This window comes from Vipera berus (genome assembly GCF_964194415.1).
Source record: "Vipera berus genome assembly, chromosome: 5".
Taxonomy (NCBI): Eukaryota; Metazoa; Chordata; class Lepidosauria; order Squamata; family Viperidae; genus Vipera; species Vipera berus.
Genome location: NC_138207.1, coordinates 53,924,150 through 53,950,037, shown reverse-complemented (window position 1 = coordinate 53,950,037; position 25,888 = coordinate 53,924,150). Strand labels below are relative to the sequence as shown.

At 37.3% G+C, this 25,888-nt stretch overlaps 1 protein-coding gene across 1 annotated transcript in view; it reads right to left on the bottom strand.

Annotated features, from left to right (window-relative positions):
• ACSL5 (acyl-CoA synthetase long chain family member 5) overlaps positions 1-24,819 on the bottom strand; it is a 39,070-nt gene extending 14,251 nt beyond the window's left edge. The window contains exons 1-17 of the mRNA XM_081329022.1: positions 24,779-24,819; positions 15,857-16,045; positions 15,458-15,566; positions 13,772-13,836; positions 13,589-13,690; positions 12,466-12,565; positions 10,152-10,330; positions 9,197-9,229; positions 9,046-9,097; positions 7,668-7,741; positions 7,460-7,537; positions 6,740-6,874; positions 3,527-3,661; positions 3,088-3,183; positions 2,185-2,257; positions 1,857-1,945; positions 1,655-1,771 (exon numbers count right to left, since the gene is read on the bottom strand). Coding sequence (XP_081185148.1) covers positions 1,655-1,771; positions 1,857-1,945; positions 2,185-2,257; positions 3,088-3,183; positions 3,527-3,661; positions 6,740-6,874; positions 7,460-7,537; positions 7,668-7,741; positions 9,046-9,097; positions 9,197-9,229; positions 10,152-10,330; positions 12,466-12,565; positions 13,589-13,690; positions 13,772-13,836; positions 15,458-15,566; positions 15,857-16,012 — 1,593 coding nt within the window. The 5' untranslated portion in view covers positions 16,013-16,045; positions 24,779-24,819. The remainder of the gene's footprint in view (positions 1-1,654; positions 1,772-1,856; positions 1,946-2,184; positions 2,258-3,087; positions 3,184-3,526; positions 3,662-6,739; positions 6,875-7,459; positions 7,538-7,667; positions 7,742-9,045; positions 9,098-9,196; positions 9,230-10,151; positions 10,331-12,465; positions 12,566-13,588; positions 13,691-13,771; positions 13,837-15,457; positions 15,567-15,856; positions 16,046-24,778) is intronic.
• Positions 24,820-25,888: the final 1,069 nt, after the last annotated feature.

The window sequence follows — 25,888 nt, the reverse complement described above, 5'->3', positions numbered from 1 at the left end:
GATTGCTTTTTATACATATACCTTGTATTTAGCTCTGGGAAGTCGGGGGGGGGGAGGGGGGGAGGGGGGGAGGTAGGGAGGGGGGAGGAGGGAGGGGGAAGGGGGGATTCTTAAAGGGAAACTGTATTTTAAAACTTTTCAATAAAAAAAAAAGATTCACAGCTCTCCTTAGAAGATCATATAGGAGCTGTGACTAGAGGGGCCTTCGCCCAGGTTCGTCTGGTGCGCCAGCTGCGACCCTATCTGGACCTGGATGCCTTGCACCCATGCACTTGTGACCTCTCGCCTTGACTACTGCAACGCTCTTTACATGGGGCTGCCCTTGAGAACCACTCGGAAGCTTCAGCTGGTGCAGAGTGCAGCTGCACGAGTGCTTTTGGGGGTCTCCCAATACTCCCATATTACACCTCTGCTCCGTGAGCTGCACTGGCTTCCAGTTGCCTTCCGGGTGAAATTCAAGGTGCTAGTGATGACATACAAAGCCCTACATGGCATGGGTCCGGACTACCTACGGGAGCACCTACTGCCAGCGTCAACATCCCTCCGTCCTGTGCGCTCCCACAGAGAGGGCCTCCTCAGGGTGCCACTGGTCAGAGAATGTCAGCTGGTGACCCCCAGGGGGAGAGCATTCTCGGTGGGTGCGCCAATCCTCTGGAACCGCTTACCAGCTGAAATCCGGATGGCCCCCGACCTTCGCTCCTTCCGGTGTGATCTAAAAACTTATCTATTCCAACAAGCCGGCCTGGCCTGATGGATTTGGGTTTTAAAATTTTCTCACTTTATTGCTTTATTGTATTCTTACTTTATTGCTCTGTACACCGCCCTGAGTCCTCCGGGAGAAGGGCGGTATATAAAATAAATAAATAAATAAATAAATAAATAAATAAATAAATAAATAAATAAATAAATAAATAAATAAATAAATAAATAAATAAATAAATAAATATCAATCTTTAGTTGCCATGCAAGTCAATAAATTAACCATTATAAATAAGGTTGTGTTAAGGAGTTTGTTTTAACCCTACTGATATACTGATTACTAGGTCCTTGTCTCAACTGACAGAAAACGAAGAAAAAAGTACACCGACCAAAAATCTAATGAACTTTGGGCACTAAATAGGGTAGATATTCTTGAAATATATTCTGCCTTTATACCACTTCAAGTCTTAACAAAAAATAACAATATTTAGGGATTTTTTTTAATCAAGAGGCATTATGCAGATATTATGTCTTTCTAAGTTTTTCTTTGGTTGGTTAGCTGGTTGGGGATATATATGTATGTATGTACTGGTGTGGAGAAAAGATGGAAGAGATGGAAAACAGAGATTATAAGTAGAAGAATTTATGAAGCATTTCAGAGAACTATCATTATCAATAGCAAAATGTAAAAGTCAGATTTCATATTTCATTACATTAAATGTTGCTCCTACTTAAGGTCATCCATATTATGGTATACACAGGAAATATGAAGGCTAAGCCTACCTTTGGTATTATCTCATTTATCTTAAATATTCTAAGTATAATAGTAATTCTCTTTGCAAAGGAATACTTTTAAGCACCTGAAAAGAGTTTTAAATATATTTTATAACATACTTGCTACAATTATTAACGGTACAATGTAGAAACCAAAAAAATGCCATTATTAACAGCTTACCGGCATCCATTTTCCAATATCTCCAGTATGAAGCCATCCATTACTATCAATTGCTTCTGCTGTTTTCTCAGGGTCTTTCAGATAACCTTTGAATACATTTGGCCCTTTAATACACACCTATGAAATGTATACAGAGTTACTGTTCATTTGTTTTCGGTTAAAAAAAATCAGATAATGTTATATTAGAAAAGTATATACTTACTTCCCCTTCATTATCTGATGCAAAATAGTTCATTTCTGGGACATCTTCAAGTTTTATGATGTTGCAGGGTAGAGGAGGTCCAACATGACCTAAAGAACACAACCCAATACACAGAGTGTGACAATCTATGTAACTGTTTTGTTATTTATAAAACTTTTTGAATAGGATTAAAGGAATTAAATGCTGGGAAATCCTACACACACTTAAACTAGAAGCATACTTTAATATTATCTTCTGACTCCCATTGGAAAACCACCATAACTCATATATTTCCAAAATAATTTCCTCAATTCTAAACGGTCCTCACATGAAAATTTAAGAAATCTACCTGTTTTCCAATCTCCAGGCATTGTGACTGTGCAGCCAGCTGAGCATTCTGTTTGACCATATGCCTCTGCAATCTGATTAGGGGGAAAAAAAGCTTGATTTTGTGTTTTTAACATAGGTCATGACAAGATAGTTTTAATATTAAATCTCTGGCAGAAATCAATTTACAATCTAGCCATATACTGTCAAAATAAAGGCCCCCATCTTCTGGTTGTGTTAACCAGTGTTATCTTTGTCTGTTGCTGTGTATTTTATTTTTTCTGTCTCTGATGAGAGTTTGCTTTCAATTTATTTTAAGACTGTTCACTACCTAGAGTCATTTGCTGAGATGGCTGGCCATACAAATTGAATCAATGAAATAAATATAACAGTACCTCCATGGCAGTAAAAGCAGCAATTTTTGTGTTAAAAAAAATTGTAAATCTTCATCAAACTACAACCTTTCATCACCAGGTACAAACTGCAATCCTTATATCATATCATTTTGGGGATATGGGAAAGGGGAGAACCAATCAGCTTGCGCCTACTGCCCACTTATTTTTAAAGAGAAAAGCCAAGGAATCCGTAGCCTTTCATTGCCCCCAATATTAGCTTTTAAACAATATTCACAATCCCATTGTTGCCAGAGATTTGGTTGCTAAGCCTGTTTAAAAAATGATAACTTAATGATGCAGTTGCTCATCCAAACTCAAAGTCAATCAACAATGTTACAAATTCACATATTTTTTATGGTGTCAGTTCTGAGACAGATCCATTAAAACAGAAGCATATAAGCTTGAATAGTCCTGATCACCACCACCATCTGGGGTCAGCCATTGCCTTACTGCCCTGTGCACCTAGTAGCCAGAGATCAGCATTAAGAGAACTGGAAAGCCAACACATCCCTTCAGAATTCTTCACTTACATGACATCCAAAGACTCCCCTCAAGAACATTAGAACAGATGGAGATATAGGAGCAGCACCAGTTACTATTAGTTTCAGCTTTCCACCTGTGAATTGCTGTCAAGCAATAAAAACGAACAAGGATGTTAATCATCTTCAAAAGAAATAACAGCATAGGTTCTATATAGCCTGACTTGTATTTATTAACCTTGACAAAAGTAGATTAGATAATGCCCCACCTGTTCCCAGTGCACACTTTGCTTCTTTCTTCTCCATCCTGGTCAGTTTTATTTTAGCTGAATTTTAAATGTAAATTTTAAATTTAATATCCCTATTTATTGCTTTAATGTTTTATATTGCATTTTAGTTGAATGATTGTAAGTTGCCTAGAGTTGTCACTGCCGAGATGGACTTCATATAATAAAAAATAATTAAATAAAAGGTAAAGAGGAACATATACCTGAACTTTACCGAATGCTAGTTTGTCCCATATGCTATTGTTTCGAACAATGCCCTGCTTCAATTCAGCAAGTTTTCTGTTTACAGCAAGGTTTAGCAATAGTCGCTTAAATCTTGTTTGAGTACCAGCTTGAATCTGTAAAAGATTAGTTCACATAATGAGAAAGCCTACTTGATTTTCACAAAAATAAATCTTGTTCTTAGTTTATGGTATGCATTGATACAAGTGCTTCCCAACAACCAATTATTTTTCTAATCTGAATGGAATGTTGATATATCTGACTGACACAATCCAGAGAATTGGATTTCAGCCATTTTTAATGTGAATTTGTCATTCATTTAAAACTTTCTTGCTGTATCAAGTAGTTAGAGAAAACATGAATCTGACTATAATACATCCAGTATTATTTGAATAATGTGCTTTGTTTGGTTTACTGTATTTACAAATCCAACCACTATAGTTTGCAAATAAATATTATATATTATTTAAGGCAAACTAGTTGTGATTTATTTAACAAATCATAAATAAAATATAGCTTAATTTGTAGTATGAACTCAGCCACAATTAAGCAAAGAATCTTCTCATTCTCCCTTTCCCGCACCATTTCTCCAAGAACCCCTTAATTGGTGCTGTCTGAGTTTGGTTGTTTGCTTGCAGGAGTTTCATTTCCTAAGCAACATCATCAATGCTAGTGTGGACTTTGCTCCTTGTTTGTATAAAGCACGGGTTGGGAACCTATGGCTCTGGAGCTGCATGTGGCTCTTTCAGCCTTCTCCTGCGGCTCCCAGTTTGCAGAGAGAGAGTGAGAGTGAGAGAGAGGGGCACTTGCGCTTCCCTTCTCTCTCTCTCTCTCTCTCTCTCTCTCTCTCTCTCTCTCTCTCTCTCTCTCTCTCTCTCTCTCTCTCTCTCTCTCTCTCTCTCTCTCTCTTTCTGTGTGTGTGTGTGTGTGTTTGTGTGTGTGTTTGCATGTGTGTTTGCATGTGTGTGTAACTCATGCTGTCCTCTGAGAAGCTGACAGGCTTATTGGATGGATCTCCTGCCTTTGTTGTGTCTCTGCAGGAAGCAGGAAGCAGCTGGAGAGCCAGCCCAATAAGAATGTCTATCAGCTTGTCCGAGAACAGTGAAGCCAGCTTGCCAGGTGAGCAGAAGATCAGAGAGAGGGAGAGGGGGAGGGGAGAGGGGGAGGAAGAGAAAGAGAGGGAGGGAGAGAGAGAAGGGAAGCGCAAGTGCCTCTCTCTCTCTCTCTCTCTCTCTCTTTCTGTCACTCTCTCACTCTCACTCTCACACAGCACACAAACGCGCTGAGTGGGGGAAGAGGACTGGCAGACCAAGGGCAGAAAGAGAGAGGGAGGGAGGGAGAGAGGGAGGGAGAAAGGGAGGGAGGGAGAGAGAGGGAGAGGGAGGGAAAGAGAAAGGGAGAGAGAGGGAGGGAGGGAGAGAAAAAATATATATGAATATATGTGGTTGTCCTTACTGGACTTTTAGTAAAGAACGTTTAATGAAATATTTTGATTTTTTTTTAATTAAGAGGTGAGGTATGGGGATAATTATTCTGTATTTAAAGATGGTAGATAAGCTACTAAAATTGTTTTTACCTGTTGGGATAAAGGAGAAAGGTTTCCCCCCCCCCTCTTTCTCCTGTCCTTTTCTTCCTCCACTCCCCTCCGCATTTTTTTTCTTTTCTATTTTTCTGTTTATTTGGGAAGTTTGCACCAGCTTTTTATTTCATAAATACAAGGAGGACTCAAATAGACATTTGAGGATTTTATTTGGAAGTAATCTTCGACCCAGCATCTTTTTTTTTTAGTTCAAAATGCTTTTGTTGCATGCAGAAATAAAAATTTGTTTTCTTTTTAGCGGTTCATTGATTTTATAAATGCAGCACACTATAGTTTTTTTTATATATAGCATAAAGGTAAAAAAAACAATATATGCAGTGTTATCTTCATTTTAGATGTCAAAAGGGTTTTGCAGCTCCCAGTGTTTTCTTTTCAATGGGAAATGGGTCCAAGTGGCTTTTTGAGTGTTTTAGGTTGCCTACCCCTGTATAAAGTCACTTGCAAACCAGTGTTGGTGGAAGTGTGATTTTCTCATTGACAGTTCCTTGCTTAGGGCATTGTTTTCTGCTTGTTTGTTTGTCTGGTGTTTATCCCTGTTTATCTGAGTATTGATTGCTGAAGAGGATGTGTTCTGTCTTTTTTGCTTCCTTCTTAGCTTTTTTATTGTATCTTTTCAATGCTGTGTTTGATTTATCACTATGTGTCTATTGAATGATTTGTCTGAATGCAAACTTCCATGCATTCCCTAATATTTTTGAATTTAGTTAGTCTAGCTCAGGCATGTCAAACTGCTGGCCCACAGGCCAGATGCGTCATGCTGAAACCGCACCCACCCCATTGCTGTCAATGGGGAAAAAGTCACAATACGTTCACATGATGTCACATGACATCATAAGTTTGACATACCTGGTCTAGCTTAGTCTAGGATGCTCACAGATTCCCAATTGAAATTAAGGCTGAGTCTGTCCATAGATTATGAGATGAAGGAGTTTTCATTGTGTCTTCTGACTGCTAGTTGATGTTTCATGGATATTCTCTAATTGGTTTTTTTATTATGATGAATATGGTTTTTATATATCAGAGTAATATTTTTGAATGTATGCATAAGAGTATTATAGTTTCTAGATGCTATATTACAGAGATTGGTGATCCCATGGATATTCCTCTGATTTGTTAGTGTATTTGTCCATCAAACTGAAAGTACTGTAGGTACAAAGGCAGAGGTTGATGAACACATTATTTCCAGCAACCAAGCCCCAGATAAGCAGGGATTAACATCAGGCAATCAATCAATCAAAAAGCAATATCCTGACCAAAGAACCAGCAAGGAGAAAATCAGCCCCTCCAATATCGGCAGGACAAGCTCCTGTATGTAAGTATGTAAACCTCACACTCACTACCACTGATGATGTTATCTAGTCCAGTAATAAACTGTCTGTAAGCAAACAACCCAGATTAGAGAGTATCAAGGACTCCACAGCTCATTCCTGAGCTACATATATTCTCTTATAACTCCTTAATTCTCTGGAGCAGATTTATAGAAGTAAGAACAGAAAAAAACATTTTGCTAGTGACTGATTTTCTGTCACTACATGAATGTCATGTCATATAAATCTAACCATTTTTGTTAAGGAAAGACAGAACATTGTTTTACCTTGTCATACATCCTATTGAGCACCCGGGGCACTACTGGAAATATTGTTGGCTTTAATGCTTTCATGTCGTCTACAAGAAGTTTAATATCACCTTGGAAGAATCCCACTCTTCCTCCAGTGCTGTATGCTATAGTCTAGAAGGCAATGAGATAATTGAGTTCAGCCTTCTGCAAATCTGTGCATTCCCATTTGGCAAGAGTTAGCTGATATCCAGAAATCATGATTAGAGAGAAAAGGAGACTACTGATTATAATAACAATGAAGAGTAGTAGTAGGAAACCTCTTTCGGATCACACAGATTAAAGCTGTGACTCTAACAATTCAATCATTCCTATACATTTGGGAAGAACTAACTTTGCCCTTCTTGTAACCAAGGGGCCTAATCTACCTAAGACCTTCATGTGTTTGCTATTAAGGGCAAATCATACATTGAAATGACACATATTGCCTAAATTAACCCTCATAAGAGTTTTTGAAAATCAAGAAAAGGCATGATATACAGTGGTTCTGCAAGGAACGGTCCAAAAATTCAATGGAGTAAATATGACAGCCATAACAATGCCATTGAAATTCTGTAATTTATGTGTGCTAGATATAGAATGCACATACTGAAGGGAAAAAATGCACAGCTTTGATCAGTGTTACATCCACCCTCTTTTATACATATTTGATGCATGAAAAAACACAATGTAGAAAATGTAATTTAGAAAGGCATTTACCTGCACTACTCTCTCAAACATATGAGCTAGAGGAAGGTATGATATGCATATATTTGATGTCTCAAAATCAATAGTTTTCTGGAGGGGAAAAAGAAGCATCAATATAGTTGGGATCACAATGCTGGCAATTTCAGTTGTTCTAAAATGACAACAAAAATTGTCCTGAAATTCGCAAACTAACAGCAGTTAAAAACATGTTACAACTTACTTCTAGGGTCTTCAGAAAGGCAGCAGCATTTGCAACAATATTTCCATGTGTTAGCACAGCTCCTTTAGGGTTACCTAAAAAGATATTTGGGACAAATATATTCTTGGCTCGCAGAAACTAGATTAATCCAGATTTAATTTAGACTAAAACCATATCAGTTGTGCTTTCTGAAATAGTGCCAAATTTTATTCTGAAGCATCCACTATTAAGCCGAAATACTTCTCTCCATGATTAACTACTATTAGCATTAATTATATTAATAAGTGGGGTGCCCATCATCCTTATCCCACTATTTCTTGAAATTTTAAAGTATTACAAAAGAATAGCAGCTGCCTAGGGTAGATTGATGAGAAATAGGTTAAATATCTGTAATCTGCATTAGAGCACATTTGGGATCAAGATCATATTGTCTTTTGTCCAACAGGTTTAACATAGTTTTAAAAATTGTGACTGCAGCTAAATTAATCAGGCCTTTTTAATTATATAATATATTGCATGATTGTAATAGTAAAGTCACAGTAAAATGACTTTTTAAAAATGCAAAATGTGCTAGCTCTCATGTTTTCATTAAGCTATATTTAATACCTTTTGTAAAAAATAGAAATATAGTTAGAAAAATAAAATTATTAGCAGCTCCTGCTATTAGTAACAATAATATAGGAGACTCAGAACTCAATTTTGGCACCTTCTAAACAGCTTCAAGTTCCTCTTTACTGAAATATGCATTCACTTCACTCTCATTCTTGTCACAAGCACTGTACCCTTTAAGTCATTTATGACAATATTTTAAAGCAAATTCCTGATCAATAACTTTCACAAGATTCAGTAGCTCTTCTTTATTAGGTGATAATTCATCTTACTCAGATTTCTAATTTCTTTTTTCATACTTTTGAAAGGATTAATTTTTAGCTTAGACTATGACAAATTGCTCTTCAAAAGATCAAAATCTGAAGAACAATCAAACCATCAAGCAAGTATATAATACCTTTCAAAGGTATATAATGTGATAGCCTTTCACAAAAACGTCTAGACAAATAGCTATTTAAATAAATCAGATATTAAGTTGATCTAAGCTGAAATGACAAAACAACAGATTAAGGGTATACACATTAGTCCTGTTAAGAAACCTTTAAAAGAGCTGCATCTTTTCTGAATTCCAGTAATTAACATACAATTATAGTGAAAGACTTGGTTTAAGACATCTGACTGGTGCTATGTGCAGAGACAGAATTCATTTTTGCTCTTTGAATCTTGATCTCAGCACAGCCATAAAGGTTATATTGGAAACATTTTTGTTCAATCAGTAGCTATTATGTATAGGTCAAACATTCTTTAAATAAATAAGACACATGGCCTAACATTCTCTCAAATTACCCACCTGTTGTGCCACTTGTGAAACAAACAACACAAATATCATCTGGTTTGGGAGGCTGAAATGAGATAATATTTTAATCCAAAGGGGCATTTAATATTACACCTGGTCATAAATAGGCAAAATTTGATAAGCAAAGTGAAAAACTAGTACTTACAACTGGTTTGCTAAAATTGCCTCTTCCTAGTGCCTGAATGGGGAAGGAGGAAAAATTGTACCTGAAGCAACTTCAGAAAGATATTTTTAATGATATATTCCTAAGTAAATAAAAGTCCAAACTTGGGATAGCTTGTTAAATCTAAACGTAGGGAGATTCAGGACCAATAAAAGTATAGGCCTTAACAACCATTCATTTAGTAACTGTTCAAAGCTACAACAGCACTGAAAAAGTAACTTATGACCAATTTTCATACTTGTGACTGTTGCGGTATCCCTGCAATCACACGATCAAACTTTGCTGCTTGGCAATGTATTATTCCTGGGGTTATCATTTGCAATCTTCCTAGGAAGCTTTTGACAAGCAAAGTCAATGGGGGAAGCCAGATTCGCTTAATGACTGCATTTAACAACTGCAATGATTTTCTTAATAATGACAAAAAATGTGAAAAAATGAATCATAGCTATTAAGAATCAATACAAAATAAGGTACTGTTTTATTTGATATTGCAAGACAAAAAAGAGAGGAATGACTGCATGATATTAATGATTAGATTAAAAGACAAGATTGTAAAATCACCCCAATCTGCCTGATAATTAATATTTATAAAATGAATATAAGACTAGGGTAAGGGTCCAGCATTATGTCCAATGAAGTCAGAACTGTATGGGCCAAATACTACACTATTTGGTTAAAAAAACCTAAAAAGAATTCATGCAGCATGTTTTTGATTTTTAGAAAACTAGAAAAAATATATGTAATATGTTTTTATATCCTCTTGCACAAATAGTTCAACTTCATTAGAATCTATTAGTAGTTTTTGAATACAACACATTTAGTATTACTTGTTCTAAGACTCAAAGTGAAATTACAAAGGGGGGACTGTGAACATATTTATTCTTCTAGACTTAAGGTTAATTCTCAGCAACAGTTTCTTAGAAAAGTCCTCCAATACCTCAACTGCCTGAAAAGAAAGTATTTCAATTCCCAATGCAGCTCCTTTTTCTTTTAGTCTGTCATCAAAAGGATCCATCAGAATAACTGTCTTTAGTACTGGCATTTTTCCTTGCTTGCAATTCTCCAGTATTGTCTCTGCTTTCTCAGGTTTATCACAAATCACCGTTGAGATGTCAGCTGAAAGAATACAGTTAGAATGTTACATTTAATTTGAAGGTGGGAGATGAAGAAATACATTACACAAGGAGAGATTTTGCTTACTAGAATGCTTCCCCTTGATGTTTTTGTCAACAGTATCTTATTAGGTAATATAACTATTTTCTCTGTTACAGTTTCAATAACTCATTTGGATAGACTTTGTTTTGTAGCTTCTGCTCTCAGGATTTGGCAGCCCATTTTGGATAGTATAAAGGGACATCAAAAAGGACACTCAAGGCTACATGACTTGATTTGCCTAGTTCTTAACTTTGGATTTGACTAGTCCTAATCTATATTCATTCCATCATTCCTCCCAAATATAGAGAACAAAACATGCGCTCAAGTGCCCCAAAATATTGTTTTAAGAGCACTGTGCTAGTAGCAGTGACAAATCTTTCTCAAAAAAACCATTATCAAGATTCCCTCCTAGATTGGTCTAATATAGGAAAATAGCGAGGGAGAGAGAGAAACAGAGAAAGATCATCCAGTATTATCTCCAAATATTAACTATTCCTGCTATATAGCTTTATGAAAGGACCATCAGGCTACCATTGTGTGATGTTCTGAAGCTTGTACCAAGTAATTAGGTAGAGGCCACTTGTCAAGACTAGCAAAGGAAGCCCATTATCAATATATTTATCCCAAGAGAACCTTTTCTCTATAATTAACCATAACAAGCTTTATTGCTAAGTTGTGATTCAACCACTTTTTTCACAAGCATTGTTGGCCATCTAATTACTGAAATTAAAGAGCCAATTAGTTTTACTTTACTTTCTGCTATTGTGATGCTGAATTTACTAAGCTCAATGAAGTTCTATAATCTAATATTTTTGCTGTTATTCCACAGATTTGGTTACTAAAAGCCTTATTTCTAACATGCTGAGCAGGACTGATATTAAAAGATATCATTGCCCAAGTAATAAATAAACCAATGAATCTGGAGTAGTTTTCCAGAGCATGATTTACTTATGCAAAAAAGTTAAATTGTGGGGAGTACTGGTTAAGGCAGGGCTTTTCAACCTTTTCACCCATTGTACCACTTTTAGGATATGGCAACATCTGAGTACCACCAGTCACCTAGTAAGATGTCAACTTGATGACCAAAAAAAAAAAAAGGAAAAAGGTGATGAAGTACAAGTAGTCCTCGACTTACAACAGTTCACTTAATGACTGTTCGAAGTTACAATGGCACTGAAAAAAGTGCCCCCCAAGCCACAGCCGAGCAAGACACCTGCCTGCCTGCCCAGCAGCGCTCTTCCTCCTGTCCGAGGTTTTCATTGTTGTGAGCATTTCTGTTGAGGATTGGCAGCGGGGATGGGGTGGGGTGGGTGTTTGGTTTTTATTCCACCCCCTGTGCTGGGTGGTTGCAGCAGGTTTTGGTCACTTCACATGACCCTGGAACACTGTTACCATCATAAATATGAATCAGTTGCCAAGCATCTGAATGTAAATCACAAGACCCTGGAGATGCTGCAACATTCCAGCTGATCGGCGCTTCTTCTGGGTTCAGAAGGGCCAGGATCAGTGCTGAGCTCCAGCTGGAGCCTGGTGCTGATCCTGGTGCTTCCACTGAGCCTGACAGCCCCAAAGAAGTGCCAATCCTGGCGCTTCCGCTGAGCCCTGACAACCCTGCAGCTCCAGCCATCTCTCGCTCAGGCTTGTGCGGTGCTGCCACCGGTTCAGCTCATTCCCCTCCCCTGCTACCACTTTTCTAGGATGGTCGCGTACCACCTGCCAGGTGCCAATGTACCACAGGTGGTACCCGTACCACTGGTTGAAAAGCCCTAGGTTAAGGCATAGAATCCTGGAAACCAAGATTGCCATCCATTGTCAGCTATGGAAGTTCATTAGGTGACTCTAAACCAATCAGTGTCTCCCAGCTCTACATACCTTACAGTATTGTTGTGGGAAGAAAGGAAGATGGCAGCACATAGACACAACTTTAAACTCTTGTAGAGGGGCCTGGTATAAATTTAATAAATGAATATATAGATAGTTGGAATTAAAAACACTTGGAGAAACTCGATGAATTGTAAGATCAGCAATCAAATGTTTCCATTTCTCCATTTTCTCCATGAATGAATGAATCCCCATTCAAAGAGGAAAAGTCTTACCTTTATTGACAATGTACGCAATTGCTTCTGAACCCAAAGTATCATAAAGGGGAACTACTATCATTGAGTAAGTGTAGCAGGCAAGCTCTGAGATGATCCACTATGTAGGAATACAGAAAAAACCCATATCATTCTACATGCAGGCTGATCATTCTCCTGTCAGAGTACTAAGTAACGTTTTCATTATGGTTTTTATACTTGAACTAACTGCTAATCATTAAAGTATCCAATAGCTTCAGCACTGTAATCAGAACATAATATATCTTGTGTACAACACATATTAATTCTATTAAATTAAGTAGCCCAGAATTCCAATGCCACTTGGCTTATTTTATCCAACACTAAAAAATAGCAATTCAAACATAGTAGGGAAAGAAAATCCTATATATTAGTTATCATTTAATGTGTGGTTGACCCAGGGGAGTGAGGGAAAGACATGCTGCTGCCTAGAAAATAACAGTGGCAGGAGTCACCAGTGGCTTAATGATTAGAGAAAGAAACTTAAGAAGGACCTGCAATAATGGATCAAGCAGTTAAAATTGATAGCAGGAAGACTGTACTTTTTGTCTTGCCAATATTCTCTTAATGTAGCCTTACAATATAGTAGAATTAGTACATCTAGTTGTGTTTTCTATCCAGTTTACTTAGCCCCCCCCCTCTGTATATTGTACAGGTAGTCCTCAACTTACAAACATTTGTTTAGCAACAGTTCAAAGTTATGACAACCTGAGAAAAAGTAATTTATCACCTATCCTCAATATTACAACTATTGTGCTACCCATTGTGAGTGCTTGGCAATTGGCTAACATTTATGATGGTTACAGTATTGTGCAGTCATATGATTGTAATTTGTGACCTTCCTAGATGTCTTCCAATAAGCAAAGTAAATTAAGGAAGCCACATTCACTTACTGACTGCATGATCCACTTAATGACCATGGTAAAATGGTCGTAAAATTGGACCCAGTCATGCTGTTAAATAATTTTGTAGCGCTTTTTTCTGCTAAATGACCACATCACTTACCAACTGAAATTTCAGTCCCAATTGTAGCTATTAAATTGAGGACTACCTGTAATTAAATTAATCAGTTTAGATAACTGTTTATTATAGTTCAATAAGGTACCTCTGGCCTATTCTGAGCAAAGATGCCAATGAATTGATTCGATGAAGGTTTGCATCCTTTGTACAAAAGGCCTGATCCCAAATATTCAGCTCTATCCAGGACCTATAGACAGAAGTGAAAATTTATTGTTCTTCATATTTGCAAAATGTTTGGATTCTTCATGCACATTTCCCTAGAACCAACCTGTTGATAAGAAATCCACTGGTACGGTTGCTTTGGTTTTCGATATCCTAAACAAGGACCATTTTCTGCAAAAAGAAAAATGTGTGCTTAGGGGAATTCTGAAAATTATTGAATGTCAGTGTGCTTAATTTAATGGAATTTTCAATAAAATTTCATACATAGTAGCTGCTAAACAATGGTTTTAAAGTGCAAGTTTTAAATGTACAGGAATGTATTTCCATTCAAGGAATTCTATTTTACCCTGTTTGAATGTTGATTAGACACTTTTTAAAAAAATATAAAGACATTTCAAGAACCATTACTTATAGAAATATTTCAATAGCTTTTCTGTAGTATTGTTCAGTGTCACAGTTAATTGAGAGAGAATAAACAGTATGGAAGTAACTGAAGCTTTGTATTTTGATTTATTTAAGTACAGAAGTGCAACACTGAGTATTCATTGGCCAGTGAAATGATGCCAAGGAAATAAATTAACTGTGATGAGCTATTCTCATTAGACTTTCATGGCTTAAGCCATTTGGGTGACTTTGGGCCAATCACTGATTCTCAGCCCATCTCACCTCACAGGGTTGTTGTGGGGAAAACTTGATGAGTAAGATGTGCTGGATGTTTGTTACCTTGAATTATTTGTAAAAATAATAAAAGTGGAATAAATAAAGGAGACATGGAACAGGAAAGATGCTACATATGTTTGTTCTGCTCATTACCTACCATAAGTCAAAAAAGCATCTTGAGCTATGTGCATGGACAGTTAAAATCAGGGAAATATTTAATTAATTAATCCTCCTTCAGATCTGTGTTGTGTTTCAGATTCAAAGGCAAAAAAAAGATGCTTTGGAGTATGGAGAGCATACTATACTCATATAGTACTCATCTGCAACTTCTTAGATGTGTTGCATCTTTCTCTGGGATAATATGCATTTGATCTAGGAAGTTGCAAATGGGGCATTATATTATATATCAGTCCACACACTTGAAAGCCATTCTCTCTCCTTTTTTGCCTCTGAATTCAAAGTATTTCACAATCCTAGTTGGGGTATTTCTCCTACAATGGGATTCATAATGTCTTTTAGCAGGATTAATCATGGACTTGCTATATAATTTGATTTGTCTAAGTAATGAAATAGTAAGGAAGCATTTCATTTTACTATTTAGGGCTAAATGCCACAAAATGAAGAAGTGCTATAGCACTTATTTCAACTGTGGTAGGATGCAAGGCCAACCATTCAAATTAATATCAGGATAAAGAAAAAGGTAAAGGTTCCCCCGCACATGCGTGCTAGTCATTTCCAACTCTAGGGGCCGGTGCTCATCTCCGTTTCAAAGCCAAAGAGCCAGCGCTTGTCCGAGGATGTCTCTGTGGTCATGTGGCCGGCATGACTAGATGCCAAAGGCGCACGGAACGCTGTTACCTTCCCATCATAGTGGTCCCTATTTTTCTACTTGCATTTTTACGTGCTTTCAAACTGCTAGGTAGGCAGAAGCTGGGACGAGTAACAGGCGCTCACTCTGTTACGCGGTACTTGGGATTCGACCCGCCAAACTGCCGACCTTCTGATCGACAACCTCAGTGTCCTAACCCACTGAGCCACCGCATCCCTGTAATATCAGGATAGAAAGCATCTAAACAACAATGATCACTTGATTTGAATGTACTAATGTTCTCTGGACTAATTCCCCACTCACCTGATGCAGCGCGTCCTCTTCTGAATCCTTCATATAAGGTCTTTGCATCCTCAAAGTAATAAGACACAAGCTGTCCTTCAGGAACAAGTGCACTTCTTCTACCTCCTCCCTACATCAAGGAATCATTACTGTTAATGTGTAGCTCCATAGAGAATGCATTTCACAACCCCATAACCAATCTGAGTCCATGTTTTTCTGACTTAGTTGACAATTTTCTCTTACCAAATGTTATGATAATATAAGCTATTCCAATTTGTAAAAATATAGCCAGTGCCAGACTAAATCCCTGCTGTGATTACCTCCTTGGAAAAAGCCTAAGGGTTTTAATGGAAAGACCATATTTGGGCTGGGGAGGAAGAAAAAAAAATCACTTATAAAAAGAGTCAGCATTTCTTTTACCTCAGTGCCGATAGATTGTTTGCTGAGGTCAACAGGTATTGAAATTGGTTTGGGCTTTGTTATCAACCATAGAAAAATTGTTGTTCCAAAAGTAATAAGACCAATCAAAGCAGGAGTTGGGAGCGGCGAAAACAACAGCTGAAGTAGCCAAATCATTCTGATGAATTATTTCTGCCAGACTGCTGAATCCTACAACATCAGAAAATATATGCCTTATTTCTGAGTTTGAACCTAAACAAAAATAACTAGTACATCATCAACATCAACATATCAGGATCACAGAAAATATTCAATATGCATCATGCTACTGAGACCAAAATGGAGGTAATAGATAATCATTTAAATTGATCCCTGTGCATTTTCAATTAACTATTTGTTAACATGCCTAAAGCTATTATGTAGCTGATTGGTAGATGTTATTTTTACCTACTTTTGCCTACCTATATCCCATTAAAATAAAATAAACATTTAAGAGAATAATTAAGAATCAGACTGTACTGTTAAGGCAGGTCAAACATGAAACTATGGTTCTTCAGGACCTGATACTTACTGTAAGCTCTTGATTCTATTTCACAAATACACATATAACTATTTGCTAAGCTAAATTAAAGTGAATAAGAAAATATAGCTATTTACAACAACAACAACAACAACAACAACAACAACAACAATAATAATAATAATAATAATAATAATGAGGAGGAGGAGGAGGAAGAGGAGGAAGAGGAGAAGAAAGAAAGAAAGAAAAAGTCTGGATAGTGGATGTGGCAGTGCCTGGAGACAGCAGAATAGAAGAGAAAGAACTGGAGAAGAAAACAAAATATAAAGAACTACAAATTGAAATAGAACAACTGTGGCAAAGGCAAACAAGGGTAGTACTAATAGTAATAGGTGTCTTGGGTGCAATTCCAAAACAACTGGAGCACCACTTGGACACCATTGGCATTGACCAATTCACCATCAGTCAATTGCAAAAGGCAGCCTTACTAGGAACAGTTTCAATCTTGCGACAATATCTGTAATATGATTAATCCACATCTGCCTATCCCAGGTCCTTCATAAAGACTCGATAGACAAAAATGCCAAATCCAGTCTGAACATCTGGGTGACTGTGCGATAGTTGGAATGACCTTGGAGGTCTTCTGGAGGTCCAACCTCCTGGTCAGGCAGGAAACCCTATACCAGGGGTGTCAAACTGCTGGCCCGTGGGCCGGATGTGTCATCTGGAAGCCGCACCCACCCCATTGCCAACAATGGCAAAACTGTCCTGATACGTTGCACATCACGTGATGTCACGAGTTTGACATGTCTCCCTTATACCATTTCAAACAAATGGTTATCCAGTCTCTTCTTAAAAACTTCCAGTGTTGGAGCTTTCACAACTTGTGGAGGCAGGTTGTTCCACTCATTAATTGTTCTAACTTCAGGAAATTTCTCCTTAGTTCTAGGCTGCTTCTATCCTTGATTAGTTTCCATCCATTGCTTCTTGTCCTGCCTGTGTTTTTGAGAATAGCTTGACTTCTTTGTGGCAACCTGAGATATTTTAGCACTGCTATCATGTCACCCCTAGTCCTTCTCTTCATTAATCTAGACATACCCAATTCAACTAGACATACCCAATATGAAAGATAATAAATTGAGCTAGTGCTTAAAACTTTCCATATAGTTTCTTCTGCAAGACATCCCTTCAAAAAGTTATCCAGTTTCCATTCTCACATTTTCAGTCATGCCAAGCAAAGTAAATTTGTATGTTATGGATTTCAAAAGATTCATTTTTAAAGTCCACAAAAGCTTTTCAGGGAGAATTTCAAAAATTAATGTCTCAAAAGAAATGAATAGCATTTATATTTGTGATTCCAAATCTTCCATTTTTACTGCTCAAACACAAAATACCGTAATTTGCAAAAAAAAAATTACAGGGATGCAAAAGACATTTCAGAAATAAATACATTGCAAATACTTGCCTTTTAACTTCTACATGAAAAATGTATTTTTTTTAAAAAAAGTTTTTACTAATTTTTTTTCCATACATACAATAATAGTTTTTCAACCAACGTGCTGCCTGAGTTTACATTCACTAATACATATTTAATTCCTAATCCTTTATTCTTTCCTCTAGCCATTGATAAAGTAAGTCCCAAGTTTGGTAATATTCTGTTTCTTCTTTTTTTTTCAGTCTCATAGTCAATCTGTCCATCTCTGCACATTCTAGTATTTTTTTGATTATTTCTTCATCTGATGATATTCCTTCATTTTTCCAATATTGCGCAAATAAAATACTTGCCGCTGTTGTGACATGCAAAATCAAATTTATTTATTTATTTATTTATTTATTTATTTATTTATGGCAGGGGTGTCAAACTCAATTTCATTGAGGGCCGCCTCAGCTTTGCAGTTGCCCTCAGGGGGCCGGGTGGGTGTGGCCTGGGTGGGCGTGGCCTACTGGGTGGGCGTGGCTAAAGTGCATATGGCCTACTGGGTGGGCAGGAGTGGGACAGATCTGAGGGTCTCTGGCAGAAGGAGGGTCTCTGGGGCAGGGCCAAGGCAGTGGGGGCCGTTCCCTCACTGTTTCTAGGATGGCTTCGCGGGCCACATGAAACCACTTCATGGGCCGGATCCGGCCCCCGGGCCTTGTGTTTGACATGTCTGATTTATGGGACTTATATGCCGCCCTATCTCCCGAAGGACTCAGGGCGGCTCACAACAAGAAAACAGCTATAAAAAACAGTAATGCAAATATTAAAAAAGAATTAAATTACAAAGCCCCATAATTAATTACTAAAACCAATAAAATTAAAACAATATTAAAAAAACCCATCCTCAGTCCAGGTCAGCCAGTTGGAAAAGATACGTCTTTAGGTCACGACAAAAGGACCAGAGATCTGGGGCCACCTGAAGTTCTTGGCGGAGCTGATTCCAAAGGGCAGGTGCCCCAACAGAGAAGGCCCTCCCCCTGGGGGTCGCCAGCAGACACTGTCTAGCCTGAAGAGACCCTCTCTGTGTGAGCACACAGGGCGGAGGGAAGTCGTTCCTGGCAGCAGACGGTCCTGTAAGTATCCCAGACCTAAGCCATGTAGGGCTTTCTAGGTAAGAACCAGCACCTTGAACCTCACCCAGAGGACAACCGGCAACCAATGCAGCTCACGCAGGAGTGGTGTAATATGGAAGTATCAGGATGCTCCCATCACAACCCACGCGGCCGCATTCTGCACCAGCTGAAGCCTCCTGGTGGTCTTCAAGGGCAGCCCCATGTAGAGAGCATTACAGTAATCTATACAGGAGGTAACGAGTGCATGAGTGACTGTGCGTAAGGCATCTCGGTCCAGATAGGGGCGCAACTGGTGCACCAGGCAAACCTGGGCAAATGCCCCCCTGGCCACGGCTCCTAAATGATGATCTAAGTCGAGTCGTGCATCCAGGAGGACGCCTAAGTTGCGTGCCCTATCAACGGGAGGCAACACCTCTCCCCCCATAACCAAAGATGGTAAATCTTGGACAACACGAGATGCCAACACGTAGAGCCACTCGGTCTTGGCTGGGTTGAGCTGGAGCCTGTTCATCCCCATCCAGATTTGTACTGCTTCCAGGCAATGGGACATCACGTCGAGGGCATCACTGGGTTGGTTTGGAGTGGAGATGAAAAGCATATTTGATACCTCACTCCAAAACCGCGTATGATCTCACCCAGTGGCTTCATATAGATGTTGAACAGGAGGGGAGAGAGGACCGACCCCTGAGGCACCCCACAATCAAGGGGCTTTGGGGTTGACCTCTGTCCTCCTGTCAACACCGAACGGCCCGAGAGGTAGAAGGAGAACGACTGTAAAACAGTGCCTCCCACTCCCAACCCCCGAAGACGTCGCAGCAAGATACCATGGTCGATGGTATCAAAAGCCGCTGAGAGGTCCAATAGGACCAGGACAGAGGAATAACCCCTATCCTGAGCCCGCCAGAGATCATCCACCAGCGTGACCAATGCCATCTCCGTGCTGTACTCGGGCCTGAAACCCGATTGGTATGGATCCAGATAGACTTTGTTAGTCTCTTCTGGCATTATACCTAGTAGAAAAAGTTCAGGTTTAAAATCTACATATTCTAAAATCTACATATTCTCCCAACATCTTTTCTAGCCAAGTATGTATCTTTTTCCAATAATTCTTTACTTTATCAAATGTCCACCAAACGTGATAATATGTGCCTGACTTATGTATTGACTTATGACATGTATTCTAGAACAAGTGTGAGATGTTAAAAATAAAGGTGTTCATACTTCATCATTGCTTACTTTAAAACAACTAAAATACATGTTGTAAGCTAGAAACTGGCTTTCATTCTTGCAGGCAGCCGATTTTCCGTTTCTTGCAGGCAGCTGTTTTTAGTTATGCCTCAGAATATACTTAGTACCGATTTGGAGGCCTGTTTACATGTGGAGTAAACATATTTCAGGCATTTTTTCAAACTAGCTCATTTTAAGCTAACATTCCACTAAGAATTTTAGGACTAAGTCCACTTATCCATTTAACTGAGGAATTTTCATTGGCTGGGTTTTACAGTACTTCATGTGTTTTAATTCCGAAAGTGTAGAGAGATGGTACAGGTACTTTTATTAAGACTTACAGAAATTAAATTTTAGTAGTCTTGTTACTACCTCAACTGTATTGGCCAAAGTTCAGTCAGGATTTTTTTCAGATTCATTTGTTTGCAGGCTTAGAACCTGCAGTACCTACTGTACATGTGTGTGTGTGAAATCATGAATAGTGAAGTCAAAGAAGTCAAAAGAAATAAATATAGATATTATAGTGAAAATCGGCTTTAACAATGGTTGTTCAAAAATTAGTTTGGGATTACCCAAACATCCTTACATCCTGATTATGACATTTAGCAATAAAAAAGTCCTTTGTTCTAGTAGTTCATGACACAGGAAATGGTGCCAAATTGCTTGATGGATTGTAACTCAGCTATTTCATACTCAAATGTGTCATTTCTGTGTTTCATTTTCCCCTGACCTACATTCTGCTTTATCCTTAAGTAGATGACTGTATGCAAATACAGACCTATGCTCAGAATTGCAATGCCCTTAAGTTTTTAGAATTCTGATTCAGAACAATTTTGCTTTATTAGTAAAAGTGGGTAATTCACAATGCAAAATTGGGGATAAAAGTTTTTCATGGATAAAATCCCCCTTCCAATTTCTAAAGTGAAACAATTTTATTATGAATAAATATGAACAATGAACTTGACAGCCAAATAACTAGCATATCAACATAGCTCAATCCTTGGAAATAACTGGCAATAAATGTACGGAACTGGCATTACCAAAACTGAAAACTCAATGAAAATAGAAATAACTGGTTCTTTTCAAGGCATCGAGCTAGAAACTGGGAGATCTAGTGCCACTTTAGGCACAAAGCCAATTGGGTGATTTTGGACCAGTCACTTTCGCTCTGTCATTAGAAGGAGGCAATGGCAAACCGTGTCTTGAAAAACCTTGCCAAGAAAACTGCAGGGATTTTTTTTCCATGCAGTGTCAACAATCAGATTGAATGAAAGAAAAAAAAAGAATCAAATATTTTCCAGGAGAACAACAAGTGTTAGATCACATCCTAGCAGTAAAGCTTGTTAAAATTAATTATACAAGAAGATTTCCCTCTTGAGGTAGATGGAATGATAATTAGCTTCCTCTACTGGTCTAGACCAGGGGTGTCAAACTGCCGGCCTGCAGCGCGCATCCCATTGCTAGCAATGCAAAAAGAGTTGCAATACGTCACGACATGTCATGTGACGTGGCGAGTTTGACAACCGTGGTCTAGACAAACTAGCTTTCAATTTAATAGTATGACACAACTCGCAATAATAATAGTGGAAATCTAAATGACAAAAAACCCTAATGGTGGAAGCAATACAAAAAGGGTTTTGATCTCTTTCCCCCATTCAAAAAAATAAAATAAATCCCAGTCACATTCAGAAAAAAACCCTAACAATTTCTAACCTGACTAATTTGATAAAGCATATCAATAAGTTATCACCAAAGATAATTTTTGCACTCCAGTTTCCTTTGATCCCAGTAATTACATCCCTATCATGGGCATACACACAAATAACCTTCAGGATTACAATTAATATTGTGGAATACAGTCCATTCTTCATGTATAAGATGTAAGATATATGTGAGAAATATTTAGTAGCTATTCATCAAAGAACTATAAAAGTTCACATGTTCTTCAATGGAATGTTTAGTATGCCTAATTCAAACCCCACCACCTTCAATTTAAAAATAAAATAGGGGAAAAAATCCAATAAAGGAGAATATTTGTAGCTCAGGGTTGAAATAAAGGGTCTTTGGTACTCTCTGCGCTTGGTTGTTTTCTTACAGACGTTTCATTATCCAGTTTACAGAATCTTTTGTAATGACTAAACTTCTTCTTTATCACTTGAAACTGTTTAAACTTGGGACATTCCTTGCCATACAAGTGATGGATGATCTTGAAACTATCATAGGGTGATAGGCCTCAGCAGAATCTCTAAAAGAGTGCTCATAATATTCTCATTTATGAAATAAAAAGTTACAGGCTATAGGAGATTACTAATAGTTTGAACAAAATTACTACATCCAAAGAAAATTGATTAAGGTTTCCACATCCATGTGGAAGAAAACACTTGAGTGAGTCTGAACCTATTCACTATTTTTATCAGTGACTTGTATGAAGAAATAGAGGTTAAAGTTTGCAAATGACAGAAAAGTAAGGATGGGGTTGATAATTTAGATTGAAAAGATCCAGACAGGCTTGAATAGTCTGTAGCTAAAATTAGCCAAAATTAATAGCTAAAATTAATAAGATAGAATTAAGTGAAAGAAAACTAAAGTTCTGCATCTGGGGACTACTTTCAAGCCAAGGAATGTCCTACGTTTAAACAGTTTCAAGTGATAAGGATTGCATAAGATTCTGTAAACTGTGACTTTTGCCCTTTAGTGTATACATTACTAATTTATTAACATTTTGAAAAGTGCTCACACCTCATTAGTACACAAGCCCTTCTGATCCATTTATCAGTAAACAGAAAGGCGATTATTGCAAGAGGAATTCCAAAGTTCATGGTGTTGTGAATTACAACTACTCTTATCATTTAGGTCTTAAAGCACAGATTATTTATTATTAACTAAGACTCATTCAAAGAATTTTTCTTCTTTTAAGAAAAACAATTATTAAAACAATTTGTTGGCAAATGAACTAATAGTTCTATTGGATTTGAAAATAATCTCAATGATGGGAAGATGAAATATGGGAACAATGTCTACCAATATTTTAAGAGTGTCTTAAGACCTGTCTGGAAGCAATAAAATGATAGGAAGCTAACTATTGCTGCTCAAAGTAATTTAGCAGATTTTACTTACAAAAGAGTCCTGTGGAAAAATTAGGAGTTTCTAATTAACATTAGGGCATAGATTAGTACAAATTGATTTGTACAAAAGGGTTTCTTAATAGGAAAACTATCATGTTACTAAAGCCAAACAAGCCACTTTTGAGAAGAATGAATTTTAAAGTACCTGTAACTACACATATGATATTTTAGGTGGAATGCTATTTCATTAGGAACTACAAAGGCAAGCACTTCTCAATCCTGAGAATCATCCATCATCACTTTGAATTACAGAGTGCTAAATCATGATTTGTTTTAATGATGGGTTATTGAAGGCAGAGTTATTGGATTCAAATATGTTTTAAGCCCAAACTAAGTCAATTTCATCATGGCTGTAATGTATTGGGATTTTATTTGAACTGTTTCACGTGTCTGTTTGAATGCTGCTTAAGGTTGCTCAATTGGTGTGTCTGTGTAACGGTCACTGAATAGCCAGACTGGCTGTCTCCAAGAAGATCATTGGATGATTTGGGGTGGGAATGAATTCCTTTAAACCTATTGGCCACCACCTAGTGGCCAACTGTATAAGTAGCTGCACAGAAGCCTCTGTTTCAGTTCTGTTTCTGTTTGCCTCAATAAAGCAATGTTGATGTTTGCCTCAATAAAGCAATGTTCCTTTTGCAACCTCTTGTCTCGCTTATTGCCAGCAAAGAACTCACTACACAACAATGGCTTCAGCACAATATGCAAACAAAGGATAGGAAACTTAATTTACTAAAAGCAATGAATCCCAGATAGCCTCCAAAATGAAAGATCATTCATACTAAACCAGATATAGTACTTACATGAACTTGTGCTACTCTCTATTTTGTTTATATTACCTTCCTTCCCAGCTGGAACTAAAGAAGCATTAAAGCTTCACTATGCCATTGAGCAATAGTCATTAAAAGCAACAAAAACTTTAATCTGTTGTTCTCTCTCGGAGACTAGACAAACACCCAACAGGGAAAAGGTGGAAAAGTGTAGATTTCATATAAATGAACCCCCACTTCTTTTGTAGTTTGTAGGATGTTTCTTCCCAGTCAAGACCTCATATAGTTACACCTTGAAGAACTAAATTAAAGTCAAAACCAAACAAAATTATTGCTTAGCATGAAGTGAGAATTTGGCAACTAATCCAACCAGACACTATATTGAGTTAACAAATCATGTTAAGTTTTCACAAAGTTTGGGGTGGAGTTAGTATGATGAGTTAATCATCCAGTCCAATTAACTGTATTGTATGATTTAGCTTTGTATATAAACCAAATAATAATCGCTTAAGGTTAAAACAAACCTTGCTTAATATTTACATATAGCCCAAATTAAAGAAAGCTGTGATAAAAATAAAAGCAAGAGTTTTAAATTACATTCTCACCAAAGTTACTAGATATATACAATTAGAAACTAGCTACTTCTGACACTACATAATCTTCCAGAAATGTCACTTCATGTGTACATGTTTGAGAAAAAAATAGTCTGCCTATAAAAACATTCACAAATATCAAATTAAACTTCACTTACCAAACTGACACTATTCTCTATAAGCTGACTGCAGACTGGATCTCGTATCCTTAAATAATAGTTACATTAAGGAGGTGCTGAAAACAGCTGCAATAAAAGGCAGACCTCTGGATGAGGAAGTGACCAGCAGTTCTTAAGGTTACAGTATTTACACATCTGATGAGCAATACTTTTGTAGGGCTGATTTCTGCAAATATGTAATATTAAACTGTCTTCTGTTCTCTGTAATGTACTAGAAAGTGAAGAATTCTAATACCCATATTTAGGTAAAAAGTGTCAGAAAATGAAATCAGTTGCTCTATAAATTTAAACTTTTATCCCCACTTTTTTCATTAAAAAATTCAGTCTTCATAAGGAAAACAATGCTGAATGTGAACTGTTCTGAATTGGGTACTTAAAATCCTAAAATTTTATTTTAGCTGTGGAACACCCTACTTTATTAGTATTTACTCAGAGGTTAATCATGTTGTGTTTAACAGTGAGTTGTCATAGTTTTATTTTTACATAACATAATTTATATCAGTTTATGTTTAATAAGTATTTAATTAAAGCTATGTTGAATTAAGGTGAACATAAGATCTTCACCTGATCTCATGTTCCAATGACTCTGCTCTTGTATTTGAGATAGGAACATATGAACATATTGAAAATAAAATTTATCCTGTCATTATCTCCTAAAACCTGGCTTCAAGCTAAGCTATTATTTGTTCACCATGGCCTTTTGGCTTAACCAATATGATCAGCACATCTAACTAAATCATGCATTAGTGTTATAAATCACAACAATACATTCATACATTATGGAAAATCAAAATTAAATTACATTTTAGCACAGAGTGAAGTACAAATCCAGTCAACATTTCCCTACCAAGCTATTAGGAAAAAGGATAATCAGTGCTGGCAAATCCAAAATACACAAAACTTGATGTGCAAAATCAAAAAGTAGAAATTGATAGTTGCTTAATTAGATGCCTAGTTATATTTTAAAAGGGCAAATTATGGCATCATGGAAATGAGTTTAGAAGAATATATGCATGTTCAGATTTTTTACACTTTGGTTGGAAGCAAAAAATCTTTTTTTCTACAAGGATTGGGAATCCTAATTATGGT